Source organism: Patella vulgata, chromosome 2, assembly GCF_932274485.2.
Source record: "Patella vulgata chromosome 2, xgPatVulg1.2, whole genome shotgun sequence".
Taxonomy (NCBI): Eukaryota; Metazoa; Mollusca; class Gastropoda; family Patellidae; genus Patella; species Patella vulgata.
The window spans coordinates 36,586,275-36,603,608 of NC_065880.2; the positions used below are offsets into that span (position 1 = coordinate 36,586,275).

Sequence of the window (17,334 nt, forward strand, 5' to 3'; positions counted from 1 at the left end):
TAATGTTTCTGCCAGCTAAATATGTTCGAAAAATTTGGCATTAGTCATCAGTTACCAATATTAAGCAAGGTCAAAACACCTAAAATATTCTACAGTCCTTATTATAGTGTTTACAATGTGACTAGTCCAATGCATAACTTGGTAGTTACTGGGACATGCTTTAAGATACAGTAATATAATGTGTGAACAGTTCATTGATTTGAGTTAAGTCACTTAAGCTGTCATACAGGTGATAAATCATATTCATAGAGGCTATTCAGACATAAAAGATTGTCTGAGTTATTTGGTATAAACACTTATCTTGCCAATTCATAGTACAGTTTATTTGAATGTACAGGGTAACAGGCAACCAATCTTTATTAACTGGCCTATCCAGTATGATTAACTTACCTGTATGTGTAATTTATTTTTCTCGCCTAAATCAGGTAGAATAAATAATTGACTAAATTTCCTGTGTGAGTATAGTATAGTAAGATCTTTTTTTTTGTCTCTACTAAATCAGACAATATATAATTGACTAAAATTGCCTTGTGAGTATAGTATGATGATCTCATATTTTCATAAGCTAATTCTGGGTCATTATACAGAATGAGGAATATAATTTAACACCTGAGTAGTTTTGATTTAATTGTAAAATTCATAAATACAATCCATTTTTTTTACTACTAGTAATATGGCTTTTTTGTAATATTAATCCTGTTTGATTACAGATTAGACAAAAGTTATTTTACTCGTACATTTTATTTGTATTAAAGAATAAGGTTATTGAATGGATTAAAAATGGCAACTAAATAGTTTTAAAAATTCTATTTTCAATATCAGTTGAAATATTTACAAATGTTAATTTGATAAAATCAACTAATATTAAAAAATTATCAAAAATGGTTTTGAGGGAAATATACTGATTTCAAAAGGTTTTGAAATTAAAAAAAAGGTAAAAAAACCTGATTATTTCAAATTAAATATTCAAATAGCAATCAATAATTACTAAGATTATTCAAATAGCAATAGCAGCATTCGATGTGAACACTACCACAAATATATATTTATAATTTCTTCATAAAAAAGTTAATTTTTATGTTCCAGATGAAAAGAAAGCTGAAGATAAAACTGATTCTAAGCCAAGTAGTAATGTTAACAAACCCAAGACAAAGGCCAGCTTGCAACCAGCAAAGGTATGAAACAAAATATTCTTTAAAATTGGATACAATAGTCTAATCTAAATACTTTTGAAGTACATGTAGTTCACTTTTTGTAATGTATGGATTTATCCATTAATATTGTGATATTGTTTGTACAGAACATTGATTATGGAATATGAGAAAACTGCTCTCTATATTATTTAATTGATATCAATATTGTGTAGCAGATTATTCTGAACCATTTTTATTTTTGGGAAAAATAAACTTATTTATTCTCCAGAAAATAAACCGGTCTCAAAGTTTTTATCTTTTAATCTACTCACTTCTCTTTTATTTTCTCAGGCTGTTAGTAAAAACACCAAAAACGTTATTTTGTCTGGTGAAGCTGCGAAAGAAATGCAGAAAGCTGCTAAAGCGAATAAAGATGAAAGAAGATTAATGGTAATTGAATGGATTTTTATACTAAAATGATAATCGAATTACATTTAAAAATTATGGTCTTTTGATTTTGAAGAGCATAAATAATGCACGATTTGCTTAAAATGATCAGTTGTGGTAACAAATAAAACTGTTAATTACTGAAGAAAGAAACCTACACTGACTTATTGATGAATCATGGAAACATCGGGTTGTGATAAATATCTTTTATCTTTATTGATCTATCAGCTCCTAATTTGTTACTGTCTTTCCTTATTGATTATTGACATGATACTTCCTGAAACCTATTAACCCGTTCTATTGTTATCGGTTCATAATAATAGTCTTCCAACAAAATTGATTAAGGGCCAATTCTTACGTGTTGGAATCTTGCATCTTCTAAAATTCATGCAAACACCAAGAAAGTTTGCATGATACCAATTACTGCTGCGAAGAAATAAGTAATAAATTATTTATACATCATGGTCTTGTTCAGTTGTTCCCCTCCATGTTATCAGTTTGATTATGCAGTTTGAATTGAATGGTTTCAACACAAACACCTGTTTTCCTGTCTTTAATTATTGTGAAATCATTTGGAACACGCCAGTTTCCTGTCACAATATATTATATTATTATATAAGACAATAAGTATGTCTAAATTAATGGATGAAGGTGTATCAGATTCTGGAATTGAATTGGAATGTTATCATCAATCAAAAGCTCCTTGTGTAAGAATATCACATATTTATTATTCGTGTCTTTATTAATATAGTATAAAAAGAGTATGGTTGATCAGGCACAATGAGTATTACATTTTTTTTCTTTTCGTTTTTATTGTTATATCTATGTAATATCTATCACATAGGTTTAAATATTTTATTGATGAACAAATATTATCTTGATTTCAGTTGGATTCAAGACACACCTATTTATTTAATCAGGTAAATTTCAAATGCTATTTGGTTTTAATGACAAAGAATTATGCAGGTTTCACTGACTATGTCAAGGCATTTGCTATGGAATTTCCAAAGGGGAATATAAGCTTAAATGATTAAAGAAGGTCAACACTATTCAAGGATATATATAATCTTGTAATCTGATGCTTTATTGACATTATGATAAGATTTACTCTATTATCTCTTTACAGATTGGAGATTCTATTGGACTGGATTTAGCTACTGTTGAAGATTTTATTTTAGGTGACGATAAGGTAAGAAAAAATTTAAGACCATGTTTAACTTTTGACAAAACAGACACACAGGTTAACAGTTTTTAAACTAAAAAGTATTTCCAATCTCACTTCTCTGGCCTATAATAGAAAACCACCTGCAAAACGTGATAGAAAGCTATTGAAGAAAAAAAAGAAAAGTAAGCAATCTCTAACAGGTAACTATCAAATTAAGTGAATAAATCTAGAGACTTAAGATTTTGATTATATTTTTTATTTCAGTTTGATTTGATAGGACCGTTTTTACAACAGAATGGGTCACGAAAACTAATGTTTTTCTATCAAGATATCAGTGTAAGTAAAAAAATTATCATACTGCCTAATTGACAAATTTGAACAATTAACTGATTTAATTAAACTGTAAATTGAATATTTTGTCTTGGCTGTCATAAGTTTAAAATTTAACCTTGGTAAACAAAATCAGAAGTGAATTAGTAATTTGTCAAATTTATGGCAAACTAAATACTAAAAGATTAAAAAGTAAAATAATTTTTTTTTTTTTTTCGTTTTAGCCATCATCAGGTACTGCTCAAAAGAAACTGTTCCTGACCAATGGAGACTCTGAGGTAACACAAATTTTGACCAGTTTTTCAGCAATTTACTCGAAAACAATACATGTACTTGAATCAAGACGTTGTTTCATCTGACAATCTGATATTGATACATTCAATCCATCATTTTATATTTAAATAGATTCAAGAATAATTAATTGACCACGGTTGAATATAGTTGTCAATTACCTATTAAAGCTTACTAGTATTGTAATGTTTTCTCATATTTCAGGGATTACATGGAATTTGTTTGTACTTTCTGAGAACCACAACTAAAGCTATAACTGTTGCTAATATATCACAAGAAGTTAATTTTGGTATGATGGATGGTAGTAATGGTAAAATATTAAATGGATTGGAGAAACATTTAGCTAAAGTTGTTTTACCAGCTCTCAAATCACTGGAGGTAAATATAAAGTTGATTTATAAGTTGTATTTAAAGTAATATAACTGGAAGAGAATGATTGCTTTGAAATATCTATCAGTACCCTAATGATAAAGTCACAAAATCATGTTCTGAAGTTTCTGTATATGTATTTATAACTTATGTTTGTTTCTTTTATAGCAATGGGGATCTCTAAGTACTGAAAATGGATCAAACCCACAGATTGACGATTTTCTCGAACAGTTGGAGAAGTTTAATAAGAATCTTTTATCAGCATTAGATAATATGCAAGGTCAGGTGAAATTAGCCGATAATGGTACAGAAAACATTTTGGAAGGAATGAATACAGTAGCAGATTATCAAACAGCAGGTACAATATATCTGTTATTAGCCAATATTACAGTAAAATTAATATTTTACTTTCTACAAGCCATTATGGCACCTGTAGAACAATTACTTAAAAGAAGAAAATATCAGTTTTGTCAGTTTTATTTATAGTTTGCCATTATTAATTTGAAATCCTACTTTTTTTAGCTGGTAATACAGAAACTCTAGAGAAAATGGAGGAATTATTGAGTACATGGTCTAAACAGATAGAACAAGTTTTAGCAGAGAGTGAACAGATGAGACGTGAAGCTGATGATATTGGTCCAACTGCTGAATTAGCTTACTGGAAATCAAGAATGGCCAAATTTAACACGTGAGTTTGTCAAAAAGATATTATCTGACTGATAAATTTATATTCAATGATATGAATCGATTTTTGATAAATGAATGATTAGATTATTAAAGTTAACAGATTGCTGAAAGAAATGTAACCGACTGTGTTCTGCTTTCTTTTATAATACAGTAATCCATTTATTATTTTAGCCTACTTGAACAGATGAAGAGCCCTAAAGTGAAAGCTGTTCTTGGAGTACTCCAAGTTGCCAAATCTAAAACTTTAAAAATATGGAAAGACTTGGTTAGTATCAAAGATTGATTTTTTTAAATTATGGGCATTGATAACAAAATGTATAATCATCTATAAACCTACATTATAATAAGATTTAAATAAGATAGGATTTCTTATCGCTTTAGCCATGCCAAAATATTGTAATTTTATCTACTTTTAATAAAACCATTAGATATTGTAGATTAGGTACTCGTAATATGATATTTGTAAATTAATATCTTCAATTTAATTTTCCAGGATGGTCGTATAACAGATGCTGCTAATGAAGCCAAGGATAATGTCAAATATCTGTACACACTAGATAAATTCTTTGGACCTCTTGTCAAATGCACACCAGTAAGTTTTTGTCTTTTCTTTCACTGAATCTAAACCCTACTGATTGAAACTTTGATTTCTATGACTTATTAATTTCCAGTTTATTAATATAAAGTGGGGAATAGGTTTGTATAAATAATTTTATTTACCAATTGTTTTTTTTTCTTCAGGCCACTATGGTGGAACATATTCCAAGTTTGATGAATGCCATTAGAATGATATACAGTATTTCTCAGTACTATAATACATCAGAACGTATGACATCATTGTTTGTAAAAGTAACCAATCAGATGATTACAACATGTAAAGCGTACATCAACCAAGGAATCACCAAAATCTGGGAACTTCCAAGGTAAAGGGTTCACAATACTTAAAATGTCATCTGGATAATTATGGGTAGTAGTCATTATGTTTTAGTGAATGGAATTCAAGAGCGAGTCCTATGACCATGTTAATACATTTTTTGAAAAAAAAAAAAAAAAATTGTTAGTGTCACAATTACCATGAGAGATTATTAATATCTCTAGTTCAATTTGAATACCAGTAGCGTAATTGATTTTGAAATATTTCTTTGTTGAAATTCATTTTATTTATTTATTTTCAGAGATCAACTGCTGAAGAAATTGAATGAATGTATGAAACTAAATGAAGAATACCAAAAGCAGTTTCAAAAGACGAAGCAAAAACTGAAGGAAAATCTAAATGAAAGACAGTTTGAATTCAGGTATTATAAGAATTGCATTCCCCGAATTGAATTTGTTTAGTCTTATATGAAATTATAATGGCCACAGTTGTTTCTTATTTGATTCATGTTCTAAATCTCTATCAAACTTAAATCAGACTTTATTATTTTCCTTTTATTTTTCAGTGAAAATTACATCTTTGGAAAGTTTGATACATTCTGCAAAAGACTGGAAAAAATCACTGATATGGTTAATACTATTGAAGTTTTTTCTGGTTTGGCTGATGTGAAAGTTGAAGGCATTGAAACAATAGCTGTGAAGTATAAAACTATTGTGGAGGCCACTAGAAAGAAAAATTATGATGTTCTTGATCACAGGAAGGGAGAGGTAACTTTATTATATTTGTCTTCCTATGGAGTAAATCATGATACAGGTAAAATAGGACAAAATAATATGAAACTTAACAGTGCCTTTTTATTAAGTTTTAGTTTATTGCGAAGTCAAGAATGTGAGATGTCAAAAATATATCAATTTTGAATATTCAATTGAATACCTAGGTTTTGAAGGAATGGAACAGCTTTAATCATTTTAGGTAAACTTCTTGTTTTTCCAAATGTTTACAAGGATTTTGTTTGAGATATTAGTTCCATCTGTTGAGGTAATGAGATCTCAGAAGTTTTGTTAATGTGTAAATTTAAATTGCAACGGTACATTTTGTTTTGTTGTCTTTTTTTTCCAGTTTGATATTGACTATATGGAATTTCGTAATCAGATTGATAACTTAAGAATGTCTATTCAAAATTTTATGGACTCTTGGTTCCAGAGATCCCTTAGTGTAAGTAAAAGATCTGTTTCCTTATGCTGAAATGAAAACCATTGTCAGTGATCCGTAAATCTTTGATTAATTTAATTCTTGTAAACTAAAATCTTCTGTAATTTGATTGTCAGGTAAATGTAAAATACATTTCTCTTTTTTTAAAGGCTAATCCTCTATACCAGCACATGGTTGCCCATTGTAATTAGTGATGGTTGCAATTTCTTTTGTTTTTACAGATGGAAAAAGCCATTGAATTACTTGGTAAATTTGAGTCTATCAAGGGTGCCCAACTTGATATGAACGACAAGTATATGAAAGTAATGATGGCTTATGGTAGAGATCTAGAGAGTATTAGGAAAACTTACCAAAAGTTTAAATCAGAACCTACCATACCCAGAAATCTTCCACCAATAGCTGGTAGGATAGCATGGGCCAGACAGCTTTACAGAAAGATTGAATCACCCATGAAAGTCTTCAAAACTAAACCAGAAATTCTAAAAGTAAGACCTGCCACAAAATAACCTTACAGTATGTTTTTGAAATAAAGTTATTATTTTAAGTATACAGATTGAAATAAAACAATCAAATTGAAGTCAATGATTCTATGTTCATTTTATATATTTCAGAATACTGAAGCCAAAAAAGTTATCAGGAATTACAACAAAATGGCCGGAGTTCTTCTAGAGTATGAGGTAAGGTTATAATTATCCTTTTAGAAATTGCCTTTTACAATATATCTACCATGTATAAGAAATAATGCTATTTATAGTGTCCCAGAATGACCAATCCTAATGCGAAAACTGTTTTTATTCTTAGATGCTATATCATCGTGGTTGGTATAGGGCTGTAGAAGCAGCTAAAAGTGGACTTCATGCCTCACTGTTGGTCCGGCACCCTGATACAAATGAAATTTATGTGAACTTTGACCCTCAAATTATGGAGCTAATACAAGAAGCCAGGTGCTTACAGGCCTTGAATCTTGATGTACCTGATGCCGCCAAGGAATTGATAGTTAAGGAAGAATCTATCAAAGAAAATCATGTTGCGTGAGTAATTTATCTGACTTGTTCTATGAATAATTGACATGGCTGTATCAATATCTTGATCTTTAATTTTGCTGGGAAGAATTTTTTTTTGAGCCAATTCATTTAAACTGTTTTTGATAAAATCTTATTTAATGGGTTTTTTTTTATGTGAAAAATCAAGGTCTCATATTATTATTAGGTCAGTAATTATTTTTAAAAACAATTTTTTAACTTTTATTTTTCAAATTAATTCAGTTCATAGATTTTTTGAAATTTATGTGGATTTTGATATTTTTTGGCAGATTACGTGAGATGTTGAATGGCTATAAGGACATTTTATCCAAGATTCCCAGTGTTTTATTGCCACTGATAACACCATTTAATAAGAGAGTGGAGGAGGCATTAGCACCTGGTTTGTCTACACTGACATGGACATCTATTAATTTGGATGGTTGTAAGTATTAACAGGATACACAAATTTATTAAACTGTTGTGCATAGAGAGTAGATTATTTTTGTACATTAAAATTTAATGTACAAATTTTGTGCTTTTGTTTGGGTAATTCATCTAAGTCAACCTTTTTTATTATTAAAATACTTTGTGATTGTTCTCTGACAAGTAACACAATTTAATGTCATTTGCTGTGGAATTTGTTAAAAAAGAAGTTTTCAAGAATTTGCAAGGAGTTAGATACTTAAATTTCTGGAATTCTGCATTTAAGTTAAATTGTTAGATTCTCTCTGTTTGAATATACATGAATTTAGGGTGTGTATGTACATAAAGTTAAGATGTTCATGAATGTTGTTATTTATTGCAGATATCAAGAATATCTACAATGTGATGACAGAGTTAGACAAGTTGTCTAAAACAGTAACTGATATACTAGAGTGTCGTATAGAAGCTGTATTACAAGATATGTCATTAACTGCTTTATGTGATCTACCTGATGATGAAGCTGTTACAGCTGAACAGTTCTTAAACTTAACTACAAATGTAGTTAGCTTAGCTTCAGAATCTCTGGCTAGGTAAGTGACGTTAAAGTTCCTTTTTGTCAGTTAAGTTTTGTATATACTTTAGATTTAGATAAATGCAGCAGCAGCCATTTTTTCAATTTTTATTATGCTTTATTTGAACACCATTTACATTTTGTATATTATGTTTCTAACTTATAGATTGCATAAAAATTGTGTTCTGTTAATTATAAATTGCAGTCAGAGTCAGTTGGTAGAAAGATCTGTTACTGAGTTAGTAGAAGCTATACAGAGCAAGTTATCACCAACAGAAAAAGTCAATCTTTCAGCTGAAGAAGGTTATACATGCATTCAACCCGATACCAAGAATAAAAAACAAAGATGCCAAGAATGTCTACCATGTAGTTATTATCAAATACTCAACTATTTCACACAGAGAAATACCGAAGCCTTGGTTAAATGTAAGTACAGAAAATGTTAGTCTAAGTTAAACTGGATACTTGAAACTATTATTTGATTAAAAAAAACACCGCACAGTTTTAAGGTATAGAACAGTATTTTAACTAAGAACACATAAGTTTTCTTGAATATTGTTTGAATTTTCATTGAAACCTGTTTATCCATATTAATATTATACTATTTTATCTATTCTATTTAAATAGTAAGTGAAGGCGAACTATTCTAGAATTTTCTTTTCCTTTCATAGGTACAAAACTATCATTGGATACCATCAAACGACGTCTGCAGGCATCAAATCGTTATAGTCTAGGTGATGAATTGAAGGAAGATCCTAAACCACCATTGTTTGTGGTAGATGTTATTCTAGCTATACCTAATGTTGTTGTTAAACCTAGTTTAGATGATTTACAACATACCCTGAATAAAGCTGTACAAATCATTCTAAAGGCATCATCAAATATTCCACAATGGGAACATCTAATGCTTCACCAAAAACAACAACAGAAGGTAAGTCTCCTTTAGAGTAGGCAGTGCTCTGAAATTAGGAAAACTCTTGAGTGTTTGCACAAATCCCTTCCAATGCTAAGTCTGTTATATCTGCAAATTTTCAATAATTTCTATTGGAAGGCAATCAAATTGGAAAGAGTTCTGCTTTTTAACCCGCTGTTGTGTGAAGTTGTTTGAATTGTAGCACTATCATAATATTATGTATATTTATATACCAATTTGTTTCTCTTAGACTCAGTTAATTTTGTTTAAATTGTCAAGTTTCTCATGTTATTTGTATATCAAGCTGCTTGAACTGTATTATACTATAATGAAGGTCAGTTTCATGTCATTGAGCACTGGCTAATGCTATAGAGAGAGAGTTTTATTAAAAATACAATAATATGTATGTTTCAGCATCTTAAAGGTTGCACAGGTTGATGTATTATAATATCACTCTAGATTTAGTCTACTTCTAGTCTATGACTCTTACATTATATATACCATAGTCTAAATGCATACTTAGCATTTTATCTTACAATATAGTCTTTATATAATAGTGTAATTAGTCCTTAAAATATTATTTTTTTTTTATCAAGGTTTTATACAGAAATTAATTAATTTTTTAAATTATCAACACTGAGTAGTGCATGTTTTTCATTTAAATGACCAAACTAATGTCTGTGAATACAAAGTTCAGATACAAATTTGAATAAATTAAGAGTAGTATTGTAAGTTTATAATTAGCTTAAGTTTTCCATAAAACTATAATATTCTTTTACTTTATATGATATTTCAATGTTATAGTGTAGTTGAAAGATGTATGCCAAGGGTCAGTACCTAGCATACATATTAATACCAGGGTATTAGCATGTCAAGTTATAGACTTAGATACTTTTAGTTGTTTACATTGCCTATTTAGTAGAAGATTAGTTTTTGTCTTGAATATCCAAATAGTAATAGATCTCCATTGATTAGACAATAAATCTAAGATATCTGGCTATTTTCCTCCAATTTTTGTTCAATTCTGAAGAATCTCACAGAAGTTTTAAAATATAATAAGAAAAAATATAATGTCATAAACAATATCGTACTGTACATATGTATTAATTCTTCCCAAGACACGAAAAGTCAGAAACTAATAATATTACTTGATTGGGTGACTTTATGATTGTATTGATTACTAATACTATAGGAAGCTGAAATGGCTAATGCTGATGATAAGGAAGATACCACCAAGATGATTCCAGTCACTCAGATTAAACCACTAGATAAGATCATTAGTGATCATAAAGATGTTGTTAAGATTGTCATTCAACTGAACTCTATTATCAGTACCTTTAAAGGAGATGTACAAGAAAATCTGGATGGTTATACTAAGTATTCAGAACTTTGGACAAAGGTAAAATATTTAAAACAAAACAAACATACATCCTGTTTACTTATTTCAGAAAATTTCTGAATAAAATATCTTTAGAAATTACAATTATTTTATATATATTTAAGCATAGTTATTTGACTTAAGTATTACTTAATGCTTATTCATATAAAACTGATATTAAAATCGATGTGACTTTATTTTATTTTAGACCCCAGATGAAACAGTAAAGGAATTTATGGCAACAAATCCTTTGATGTCAGAAATCGAATCCCAGATCAAATACTATCAACGCCTGGAAACAGAAGTGGAAGAAATTCATGCTTCATTCCGCGTAGGGTCTGTCATTTTCCAAAATGATAAACTTGTTTTGGCATTGGTTACTGAAACCAGGAATTGGAAAATGGCCTATGCTAAGGCTCTCAATGAGAAATGTGGCCGACAGATGGATGAAGTATTAGAATTTACTGAAAATTTGATGAAGAAATTGAGTCGTCCCGTTAAAGATCTGGATGATGTTAGAAGCCACATGGCTGGATTGAGTGAGATTCGTGAGAATGAAGTTCGTATTGATATGACTATAACACCTATAGAAGAAACCTACGTCTTATTGAATAGATACAATATATTTTTTAATGATGGTAATGCTGAACGAGTTGATTCACTCTCTTATAGCTGGAAAAAACTCAATCATCAGGTGAGTTTATCTAAATATATTATCTTTCCTGTATTTAATCTGAGACTGTGTATATGAAGTTATCATTAAATTATGAATCACTACCAGAATTGAAATTCAAATAACGATTCTGATATTAAAACTGATTTTGGGGGTTAAAAATGTAATTTATTTTAATCATATCAGTAATGTATAAATGTGATTATTGAATGTTCTGTGGGTTTTTTTTTTCTTTAGGTGACATCGGTACAAGAGCACTTATTACAAATTCAACCTGCCTTTAAAGCTGATCTGTTGGCAGGTGTAGAACAATTTAAAAAGGATACTGATGAATATGTTGCTGAATATGATAAAAGGTACATATAGTATTAGTTTGACTTATCTTGTGGTTCTTAAGAATTTTCAAATGACACAATCTGTTTTAATGAAAGGTTTATTTCGGACCACAGATTTATTTTGAAATTCTTTCAAGAAACGCCTGTTCCTAAAATCATTGTTTCTGTTTTAGTGGACCAATGGAGGATGGTATTGTACCAAGAGAAGCTTCTGATCGGTTGAATATCTACCAGGCTAAATTTGATGAACTCTATCGCAAATATGTCACATATTCTGGTGGTGAGGAGTTGTTTGGTCTAGCTCAAACAGAGTATCCTGACTTGATGCGTATTAAGAAGGAGTTGAACTTGTTACAGAAACTGTATCAGTTATATAATACTGTATTGGAGAATGTTAATGGTTATTATGATATTGCTTGGGCTGATATTGATATTGATAAAATCAATACAGAATTACTTGACTTTCAAAATAGGTTAGTTGCAATACTTTTACTAAATTAAAAAACTAATTGATATAGATTTAATTTATTCTCAGTATCGTTAGAGAATTTTTATCATAAAACTTTAATTTTTATGGTGACATTAGATATCAAATTATTAATTATTTCTAAAAATAACAAACATTTTGTTACAAAACAAATTTATTATTAATACAAGAATCTTTATTAATTATGACTGCTGCAGAGTTGAAACACGGTAACTCGCTACAATATCTGTTATGAGCACATAGATGCATGTCTAGATATCTCTAGTTTTATTAGTGTAGAAAATTATCAAAAATGTAGATACAATCGCACATAAGAATAAGGTATTTTTACACAGTTGTATGTGCATGTTGTTGTTTGTTCAATATCTATTGTCTTAATTAAACTAAACAAAAATGATGAAAATAGATTTAAAAACCATTATTTAGATTGTATTACTATAAATGATGATAAAAATATCTAAAATAAAACTTATGTTGTAATAGATGCCGTAAGTTGCCAAAGGCCTTAAAGGAGTGGCAGGCCTATGAGGATTTGCGGAAAACTATTGATGATTTCAATGAGACTTGTCCCCTATTGGAGATGATGGCTAACAAAGCCATGCAGGGTCGTCATTGGGAAAGAATTTCTCAATTGACTGGACATACACTAGACGTTGAAGCTGATAACTTCATGTTAAGAGATTTGATGAAAGCGCCACTCCTACAGTATAAGGAAGATATAGAGGTAACTTGGTTAATTCTATTTCATCCACATGATTAAATTTTAATATTATGACTAATCACTAATAGAATTATTTATTAAACAATTGTAGATTGTTGAAATATGATCAAAAATCAATTAGATCAAAATGTTTTTCAGGATATCTGTATATCGGCTGTGAAAGAAAAAGATATTGAAGCTAAATTGAAACAAGTCATCAATGACTGGAGCACTCAGAACTTTGAATTTACAAACTTTAAAACTAGAGGAGAACTTCTTTTGAAAGGTAAATTTATTAAAATTCTATTATCTCTCCAAGCAAGCTTAAATTTTTCATAACTATGGATGCAAGAATTAGAGAAGTTGTTAAAGGGTATTTATTCACCCGATGATTACTTTATTTTAACTAGGTGATACTATTGGTGAGACAGTTGCTTTGATGGAAGACAGTTTAATGGTATTAGGTTCTCTGCTCAGTAACAGGTAAGTGTTTCTAATTGAATTTGATTTGATATGTTTTATTTTACATTATTCAGCTTATTGATTTCATTCATACATGTATCTTTTACATTATAACGAAATGAGGTTTAGCATCCTACTAATATTTATGTTATTTTAATAGATATAATGCTCCATTCAAACCAAATATCCAAGAATGGGTACAGAAGTTGACAGGCACCACAGAAATCATAGAAAACTGGTTGATTGTACAGAATTTGTGGATTTATTTGGAAGCTGTATTTGTTGGTGGTGATATTGCTAAACAACTGCCACAGGTATTCATTGTTACACTTAAAATATCTCCTTAATTTGACTTATAAGAAAATTTGACATGTAATAAACATATTTCTTAACTTTAATATTAATATCTGAAATTGACTTGTGGTAAAAATATCTCAAATTGATTATCAATTTGAATGAATATTGATTAAAATAAAATGATTTCATGTAAAGAATTAAATGTGGCTAACAAATTCTTGTGCTGTTGTATACTTCTATATAATTGTTCTGGTGTATTTTAGTATATTTGTAACCTGCTTTTGTCTTGTATTACAGGAAGCTAAGCGATTCAGTAATATTGATAAATCCTGGCAGAAGATAATGGCTAGAGCTCATGAGAATGTGAATGTTGTAATATGTTGTGTAGGTGATGACACATTGGGTCAGCTTCTACCTCATCTTCTAGAACAATTAGAGATATGTCAGAAATCATTGTCTGGTTATCTGGAGAAAAAACGTCTCCTATTCCCTCGATTCTTCTTTGTATCAGATCCAGCCCTCCTAGAAATTCTTGGTCAGGCCAGTGATTCTCATACAATCCAGGTATGTGCGACTGTGATTAATTTGTTTACAAATTTTATTGTTAATATCTATATTTTTGTAAGCCTATATTATTTAGTGTGAATTACTGTGAATGTGTCTGGTTGGTCTATTGTAACCTTCTTGTTACCACAATACACTTCAGAGCTTTTTATACTAATTTTTTTCAGATTTGCGGGAATTGTTCATTTGATCATACAGAAGATCCCCATTAAAATTTTTGATTGCAAATCCGATTTATTTCTACATTGAAGATTCAGTCGATAAAATCTAGGTCACAGATCTCAAGTTTGTGTGATTGTTCATTTGGAATAAGGAAGAACTACATTGATTTTTCAAAAATTTTTGATTGTAAGAGTTCTGGATTATTATAATTTCTTGATTTATTCTATTTTCAGAATCATTTATTGAGTGTGTTTGATAATACAAGAACTGTAACTTTTGATGAGAAAGTCTATGATAAAATATTAGAGGTCAATTCACAGGAAGGAGAAGCAGTTCCACTTGATAGTCCGGTCATGGCTCAGGTATGATATTTTAAGTAAATTTATTCTAATAATAATAGTTAGATGATCTTATCTAAGCAAAAATATTTTGCTGTTATATTAAACAAGAATTTAAAGTTTTTTGCCCATAAACTGAAGATGATATTTTGGAGAAAAACCCAAAACAATTGAATCTAATGTTTGTTTATAATTTTACTTGAACAGGGAAATGTTGAAGTGTGGTTAGGAGAATTATTAGAAACCAGTAGAAGATCATTACATGGCATTATTAAAACCGCTTCGGTAGCTATACAGGATTCCAGCTTTAATTTACTGGAGTTTGAAAACCATTACCCATCACAGGTAAATTTTGTTTTCACCTGTTGAAGAAAACTAACCTTAATTCTGGACATATATGTTCATATATATATGTGTACGTTTCAGATTTAAGTGGATTTTACTTTAATAGTAGATGAGATGATACAGTTTACATAATTGATATATTTCTTGCCTTACAGATTGGATTGTTAGGTATTCAGATGGTTTGGACCAGAGATTCTGAAGATGCCATCAACAATGCACGAGTTGACAAGAAAATTATGCAGACTACTAATCAGAAATTCTTGGACATGTTGAATATGTTGATTGATCAAACTACAACTGAATTAACAAAGATGGAAAGAACAAAATATGAAACTTTAATTACTATACATGTTCATCAAAAAGATATCTTTGATGACTTGGTATGTTACCTCTATCTACTTAAACTGAATCTACTGTAACCTTATTGTGATACTTGATTGTTGGTCCGTTAGACAGTCTCTATAAACATTTGTTGTGATAGTTTCAAATCATTATGTTTAAAGACGGACCTACATTAAATTTTCTCAAACAGATAAACTGCCTAACATACATCACAAATTATTGGTAAAACTGTCAAATTGAAATATTGTTACATTTTCTTTTTACTTTACAGTACAAGTTGCATGTGAAATCATTGAATGATTTTGAATGGTTGAAACAGTCAAGGTTTTATTTTAAAGAAGATACAGATCAATGTATTGTATCAATTACTGATGTAGATTTCTCGTATCAGAATGAGTTTTTGGGTTGTACTGATCGTCTTGTCATCACACCATTGACTGACAGGTTAGTTGTAGCCAGCCTTCAATTACTACTTTTGTGATAATGTAATACTTATAAAATTTGATTATATTGTTCAATGGCACATTTTAAAATATAACAAAGAAAGTACATTTTTTACCATAAGATTTAGGGTTTCAAAAAATCAATAGATTAAACAAGTTTTGTATTTTTCAGATGTTACATCACACTATCACAAGCTTTAGGTATGGCTTTAGGTGGAGCACCTGCTGGACCAGCTGGTACAGGTAAAACAGAAACAACTAAAGATATGGGTAGATGTCTTGGTAAATATGTTGTTGTTTTCAACTGCTCAGATCAGATGGATTACAGAGGTTTGGGAAGAATCTACAAAGGTACCATATTATTCATATTTGTCAGTAAACTAAGTTTTTGTTAAAAATGCCTTATTAAGTTATTTAAAACATTAAATTTATTTGAAGCCTAGGATGTAAAGAAAGCATAGTATGATGAATATTTCTGGTTTTGCACCAGCTAATTGTTAAAATGTTTATATTTTAGGATTGGCTCAAGCTGGTGCCTGGGGTTGTTTTGATGAGTTTAATCGTATTGAGTTGCCTGTACTATCAGTAGCAGCTCAACAGATTGCTATTGTATTAGCCTGTAAAAAGGAAAGAAAATCGCAATTCATTTTTACTGATGGAGATTCTGTTGATATGGACCCTGAATTTGGTATTTTCTTGACCATGGTAAGTAAAATGTGATCCATTTGATTAGTACAAGAAACTTACCTTTTTATAGATTATTTGCTTTGTTAAACTTTTAAGATGTTTCATCATTAAGACTAATGATTTTATTTCAGAATCCCGGTTATGCTGGAAGACAGGAATTGCCAGAAAATTTGAAAATCAATTTCCGTACAGTTGCTATGATGGTACCTGACCGAGCTATTATTATCCGTGTAAAATTAGCTAGTTGTGGTTTCACGAACAATGTCGTATTAGCTAAGAAATTCTACACTCTCTACAAACTATGTGAAGAACAGTTGAGTAAACAGGTATGTATTGAGGGATGTCAATGGGATGAATCCTACCAAGAAATATTCTTCAAACTTGAAATTTGGCATAATCAAAACATGTGTGAAATTTTGTTACAAATTTTTAATTCTTGTATATCAACAGCACATTTTAAAAGAATGGTTATTGAAAGAATTAGTGAATTACTAAATATGGTGTTTATTATTTTACAGGTCCATTATGATTTTGGTTTGAGAAACATTCTGTCTGTATTGCGTACACTTGGAGCTTTTAAAAGATCAAACCCAGAAGATAGTGAAGCTACTATTGTGATGAGAGTTTTACGTGACATGAACTTGTCAAAATTGGTAAGTGAACAATATATTGATTCAGTCTCTA

The 17,334-nt window shown here is 29.7% G+C and overlaps 1 protein-coding gene across 1 annotated transcript in view; it reads left to right on the plus strand.

The window, feature by feature from the left end:
• The window catches only part of LOC126810974 (dynein axonemal heavy chain 5), a 36,404-nt gene that overhangs the window by 2,091 nt on the left and 16,979 nt on the right, over positions 1-17,334 (plus strand). Inside the window, exons 2-40 of the mRNA XM_050536427.2 lie at positions 1,087-1,175; positions 1,485-1,583; positions 2,468-2,500; positions 2,707-2,769; positions 3,010-3,081; positions 3,300-3,353; positions 3,571-3,744; positions 3,904-4,093; positions 4,258-4,423; positions 4,594-4,687; positions 4,916-5,014; positions 5,164-5,345; positions 5,598-5,717; positions 5,862-6,063; positions 6,416-6,511; positions 6,730-6,993; positions 7,120-7,185; positions 7,310-7,539; positions 7,821-7,972; positions 8,336-8,543; positions 8,730-8,950; positions 9,196-9,455; positions 10,630-10,836; positions 11,024-11,509; positions 11,726-11,844; positions 11,997-12,296; positions 12,794-13,034; positions 13,170-13,296; positions 13,421-13,493; positions 13,633-13,786; positions 14,067-14,333; positions 14,729-14,857; positions 15,041-15,178; positions 15,334-15,558; positions 15,792-15,964; positions 16,136-16,314; positions 16,481-16,668; positions 16,782-16,976; positions 17,169-17,303. Of these exons, the coding sequence (XP_050392384.1) occupies positions 1,087-1,175; positions 1,485-1,583; positions 2,468-2,500; positions 2,707-2,769; positions 3,010-3,081; positions 3,300-3,353; positions 3,571-3,744; positions 3,904-4,093; positions 4,258-4,423; positions 4,594-4,687; positions 4,916-5,014; positions 5,164-5,345; positions 5,598-5,717; positions 5,862-6,063; positions 6,416-6,511; positions 6,730-6,993; positions 7,120-7,185; positions 7,310-7,539; positions 7,821-7,972; positions 8,336-8,543; positions 8,730-8,950; positions 9,196-9,455; positions 10,630-10,836; positions 11,024-11,509; positions 11,726-11,844; positions 11,997-12,296; positions 12,794-13,034; positions 13,170-13,296; positions 13,421-13,493; positions 13,633-13,786; positions 14,067-14,333; positions 14,729-14,857; positions 15,041-15,178; positions 15,334-15,558; positions 15,792-15,964; positions 16,136-16,314; positions 16,481-16,668; positions 16,782-16,976; positions 17,169-17,303 (6,470 nt within the window). The remainder of the gene's footprint in view (positions 1-1,086; positions 1,176-1,484; positions 1,584-2,467; positions 2,501-2,706; positions 2,770-3,009; positions 3,082-3,299; positions 3,354-3,570; positions 3,745-3,903; positions 4,094-4,257; positions 4,424-4,593; positions 4,688-4,915; positions 5,015-5,163; positions 5,346-5,597; positions 5,718-5,861; positions 6,064-6,415; positions 6,512-6,729; positions 6,994-7,119; positions 7,186-7,309; positions 7,540-7,820; positions 7,973-8,335; positions 8,544-8,729; positions 8,951-9,195; positions 9,456-10,629; positions 10,837-11,023; positions 11,510-11,725; positions 11,845-11,996; positions 12,297-12,793; positions 13,035-13,169; positions 13,297-13,420; positions 13,494-13,632; positions 13,787-14,066; positions 14,334-14,728; positions 14,858-15,040; positions 15,179-15,333; positions 15,559-15,791; positions 15,965-16,135; positions 16,315-16,480; positions 16,669-16,781; positions 16,977-17,168; positions 17,304-17,334) is intronic.